Source organism: Leptonychotes weddellii, chromosome 16 (genome assembly GCF_054177405.1).
Source record: "Leptonychotes weddellii isolate Sample4059 chromosome 16, ASM5417740v2, whole genome shotgun sequence".
Lineage (NCBI taxonomy): Eukaryota > Metazoa > Chordata > Mammalia > Carnivora > Phocidae > Leptonychotes > Leptonychotes weddellii.
The window spans coordinates 12,735,381-12,740,346 of NC_138384.1; the positions used below are offsets into that span (position 1 = coordinate 12,735,381).

The 4,966-nt window shown below is 42.0% G+C and overlaps 1 protein-coding gene across 2 annotated transcripts in view; it reads right to left on the reverse strand.

The window, feature by feature from the left end:
- TAT (tyrosine aminotransferase) overlaps positions 1 to 2,723 on the reverse strand; it is a 12,272-nt gene extending 9,549 nt beyond the window's left edge. Inside the window, exons 1-3 of one of the 2 annotated variants that reach the window (XM_031038212.2) lie at positions 2,622 to 2,723; positions 1,723 to 1,969; positions 1,467 to 1,571 (exon numbers count right to left, since the gene is read on the reverse strand). In XM_031038212.2, the coding sequence (XP_030894072.1) occupies positions 1,467 to 1,571; positions 1,723 to 1,957 (340 nt within the window). In that variant the 5' untranslated portion in view covers positions 1,958 to 1,969; positions 2,622 to 2,723. Of the gene's footprint in view, positions 1 to 1,466; positions 1,572 to 1,722; positions 1,970 to 2,582 lie in introns of both variants that reach the window. The other variant, XM_006742514.3, reaches the window with a different exon arrangement.
- Between the last annotated feature and the right edge of the window lie 2,243 nt (positions 2,724 to 4,966).

The following is a 4,966-nucleotide window of genomic DNA, read 5'->3' on the forward strand; positions in this document are numbered from 1 at the left end:
GAGAATTGAGTCCCACATCGGGCTCTCTGCTCAGCGGGGAGCCTGCTTCTCCCTCTCCCTCTGCCTGCCACTCCCCTGCTTGTGCACTCTCTCTCTGTCAAATAAATAAAAATAAAATCTTTTTAAAAATTCTATTTTAGCATGAAACTGGATTTGTATTCTACATTAAAAATATGTTATTATGTCTTGCCTTTGCGACAACATGGATGGACCTAGAGGGTATTATGTTAAGTGAAATAAGTCAGACTGAGAAAGACAAATTCACTTACATGTGAAATCTAAAAAACAAATGAACAAACAAAAAAATCAAAATCAGACCTATAGATACAGAGAACAAACTGATGGCTGCCAGGGGGAGATGGGTAGGAGAAAGGGCAAAAATGGGTGAACGGGACAGGGAGATACAGCTTCCATTTGTGGAATGAGTAAGTCATGAGAATAAAAGTCACAGCATAGGGAATATAGTCAATGATATTGTACTAGTGTCGTATGGTGATAGATGGTAGCTACACTTGCGCTGAGCACAATAACATACAGAGATGTTGAATTACTATGTTGAACACCTGAAACTAAAGTAACATTGTGTGTCAACTATATTCAAATAAAAAAATAAAAATAATTAAAAAAAGAAAAGAATACGTTGCTAGGTGCACATTACAGACAGATGTGCAACACATTGAAATAAAGTCAAAGGATCCCTGATTTTATTAAAATGTTTAATGTAAAAATGTTTAGATAGATGGAGACAGTTAAACCTAAGTAAGAATAGGGATGGGCAAAATGGGTGAAGGGGTCAACTGTATGGTGATGGATGGTAACCAGACTTGGGGTGGTGATCACTTTGTAGTGTATACAGTTGTCATATTATACAGCTGTACATCTGAAACATATTTTAAAAACACCTAAATAAGAATGATTTCTTTCCGTCAGAAACAACCTTCTACTCTTCAGTAGGATGCCCCCTTCCTTATATTCTAGTTTGTTTTTATCTCTTTCATCTGAAACAGCTACAACTGCATTTGAATGCGGTCAGAACCCTAGTTAAAATAACCTACGAATGTATGGAGAAGGGGAAATAAAGCCAAGAAGCTATTTACATGGTGCAGTAAGTAAATTAATTTAGGACCTACAGGGCTCAGTAAACAAGCAGCTGCAACCAAACTCAAGGCCTTCCTACTAGAATTAGCAGTGATAGGAGAGGAGTGCTATTTGAGAAAGAAGTATGTGAATGGGAGCTTAGAGAGGAGGGGTCAGCGTCTAAAGGAAGCCAGGAAAGAAGCTGGACCTTGGTGGCTGTGTTTAAGCATTCTGAGACCTCCTTCCCCAAATCCAAATGACCATTTTGTTTTAGCCTCTCCTTAGGAACTATGCATCAAGGAAGCAAGGAGAACTGCTAGAAATTTATTGCTAATAGAAGAGCACTAAAGATTTGGAAGCCACCGGACAGAGTCTCAGGAGAAACTTACCAATGGAGGGAGCATAGCCATTATACTTCCCCGAGTCCAGAGCATCTTTCATGGCTTGGGTAATTTCAGGGTCTGTAGGCAGGTTTCCAAACACAGTAGGGTCCCCTTTTCATGGGAGAAAAAAAAAGGAGCCACCAAGATGTTACTCTTCCATGCCCAGTGCTCAGACTCTCCCTCTACTCTCATCTCCAACCAGCCGTGAGAAAGGGGGTAAGAGCAACAATGGTCCCCCCTCACCAGAGTGTCCCCAACTCACCAATTGACAGAGCAATCATGGTTTTGTCTGGATTTGGCTTCACCTTCATGCTGTCCACAATGGCCCGGATAGGATTGAAAGTTTTGTTGGACATGTCTGAAGGCTTCACTGACCATCTGGCCTTCCTGCCTTTCATTTTTCCCACCAAGGAGCTTCTCCCACCAATGTTGACATGCACATCCAGAATGGAGGGGAGGTTGCTGTTGCTGCTCATCTGAATCACATATGGGTCCATCGCTAGCGGAGCCTACGGGGAAAAGGAGGTCCCTGTGACTCTAAGAGCAGAGCACCATTCTGGGGGGCCATATTTGGACCTACAAATCAGGGTGATTTCACTAGGCATGTCTTCCCAAACTGCCTTGTTTTGCTACATTTCTCATGCTTTCTTGTGAAGGAGGGGAGTTTTAAGACCTTTTGCTGAGATAGAAAATAAAGCAAGAACCCATTGTATAACAATAGCAAAGACCATTCCATGGACTACTTATCTGCTGTGAGATTTGCTGTGTGCAACCCTAATGCCCATAAAAGTTTAACTGCTCTCAGTGCAACCAAGGGGAAATGACATGAAAACTGTGAAACCGTCAAAGACTATGTGTTGCCTCCTTTCCATGCAAAGCCTACCCAAGAGTCTCCCTAATATTAGCTTCAACAGACTTTGTCTTGCCCTCTGCAAATAAGAAGAACCGGGAAAAAGCATTCCATGTGGTTAGAAATTTAGTGTTAATCTTGTCATTAGCAAAAATAAAGCCCTATCCCATAAGCATCTTACTGCCCTGTGGAAAAAGAAGTCAATACACCATAGAGAAAAAAGCATACATCCCAGTTACCACCACCAGATTAGCTGAGGCTTGAGATTTTACCTTCCAACTAAAGGAGAAACAGCCTCTAAGGAGACGAACCTGGAAGCTCTCTTAGTGTTCTTCTTTCACAGGTCACAGTGACAATGGGCTTAGATGCAATTCTTGACTCCTGAAATAGTCTGCACAAATGGGCGTTGGGCCTGGAACTTTTGTGCTATTGGTTAGGGTGAGAACTGGGTGGCCAGCCCTCCCTCCCCTCCCTTCCTCACTTTCTGCTGCTTCTCACCTCTAACCCTTCCCCCACCCCCACCACCAAATCAGGAGTTTGTCCTCACTACAAACATCTGGAAGTCTCTGTGTTAACTCTTTCTGGACACTTTGTGAGCCGTCTGCGAGGACTGTCAGAGGGGTAGTTATGATTACAGTTGGCAATTTTTATTAAATCTCTTTTGATACAAAACAACCCAGTAACATGTTAACAATACAGAAACATGTAAAGTAAAAAGTGAGAGTCCTTCCTTGCCCCTTGCTCTCTATACACTCTATTCTCGCTCCCAGGGGTAGGTAGTGGTAACCATTTGGCCATTTCTATCCATTCACCAAGATGGATTAATAGGTAGATAGGTAGGTAGATGATAAATACATAGATAAATCCAAGATAGATACATAGATACATAATTTCATAGATTTTCTAAACACTGAAGGGATCAGGCTTACAGTTTGTTCTGCAACCTATTTATTTACTTCCTACATCTTGCCCTCCTTTCCCAGGTCCATGAGATTCTACTTCAGTCACAACAAACCAGGCAGTTGAAGCAAATTAAGTTCCACTCCACAAATACCTTAAACGACAGTAGGGTCTTCAAGGCATTTAAAACCTGGGCAATGTCATCTTGTCCTGTGAATTCTCCTTCATTTACCCGGTGTGGAGTTATTGGGAGAATAAGATGTCGGGTGAGGTCTAAACAAAACAACTTCCCTAAGCACGCACAGCGGAAATCTCAGCATTCTGGTGAGCCTATGAAAAACACCGTGCATTCAAGGGTTAAGAGAAGCCTCGGAGACTCTGTGGCTCAGCTCCTATTTGTTTATTTATTGGAAGACAAAGAGTGGTTACATAAGTTCTTCTCCATTTACTTTTGGGTGATTCGAGTCTCTGGTGGGGTTGAAGAACCTTTCATTTTTCTGGACCTTTCATCTCTTGGTGCTTTGAAGAACTTATCTAACACATTCCCTTCCCCACTCCAAAGAAGCAAGCATTTACCACCTCGTGTTACCAGGTGAACAGCAGAAGCACAAGGCAAGGACAGGAAGCCAGCCAGGTCAAAGAGAATTTAAGTTCTAAAGCTGGAAGCCGGGCAACCTGAGCTCAATACCCAGGACTGCTCTGTTTCAAAATGCAAGCACACAGCCCTGTCCTTACAACATCCGAAGACACAGAGAAGGAAAGGACTGTCAGTTCTGCTGTTTGACACCCTATAGCAAAAGGCAAATGGCTTCTCTGTTTTACCAAATGGCGGTTAAACATGGCACGGACAGGTGTCTACTTCACAGGCTGGACAAGAGTTAGACTTTGTGTACTTGCCAACACAAGAACATGGTATTGTTTCCAAAGCACACAGATTTTGTCAAGGGAGAAGACCTTTCTCTCCTAAATGGTTTTATTTTACCACCACCCCCATATGAAATGCAATACATGTGTACCGGAGAAAATTAGAAAAAATTAAAAGCATTTATAATCCCAACAGCACTCTTAACTCATTCGTCTTGTTCTTCCCCCTACCCAAAGTTGGGAATCTTGTTCTAGATCCGTATTTTTGAAAAGTTGAGATAAAATTCACGTAACAAAATATTCACTGGTTTCTTCATTTCAGAGTGTAAGATTCAATAATTTCTGGTACACTCACAGCGTTGTACAACCATCACCACCATCTAATTCCAAAACATTTTCTTTTACTTTTTCAGTAATTAAAATCCTCATATAGTAAATTCAAATAGAAATGTTTATAAACTAAGCCCTGAACACCTTTCCCCATGACCCCACTCCATAGAAATGGCTGTTTTAGTCTTTTCTTGTTTCTCTTTAGTGTCTTGTTTCTTTTCTTTCTTTAGATTTTATTTATTTGAGCGAGAGAGAGAGAGCACAAGCCCAGGGGAGAGGCAGAGGGAGAGGGAGAGGTTCAGAAGCAGACTCCTGGTTGAGCAAGGAGCCCGATGCAGGGCTCGATCCCAGGATCCTGGGATCGTGACCTGAGCCAAAGGCAGATGCTTAACCAGCTGAGCCACCCAGGCGCCCCGTGTTTTGTTTCTATACAATACTTATATAGCTGGTTTTAAAGTTGTTTGAAAATTTGGATACTACACATTTGTTCTGTAGCTGCACTATCCCTTACCATAGCCACTGGTCAAGAGCAGCTACTGAGTACTTGAAATGTGGTTTGTCT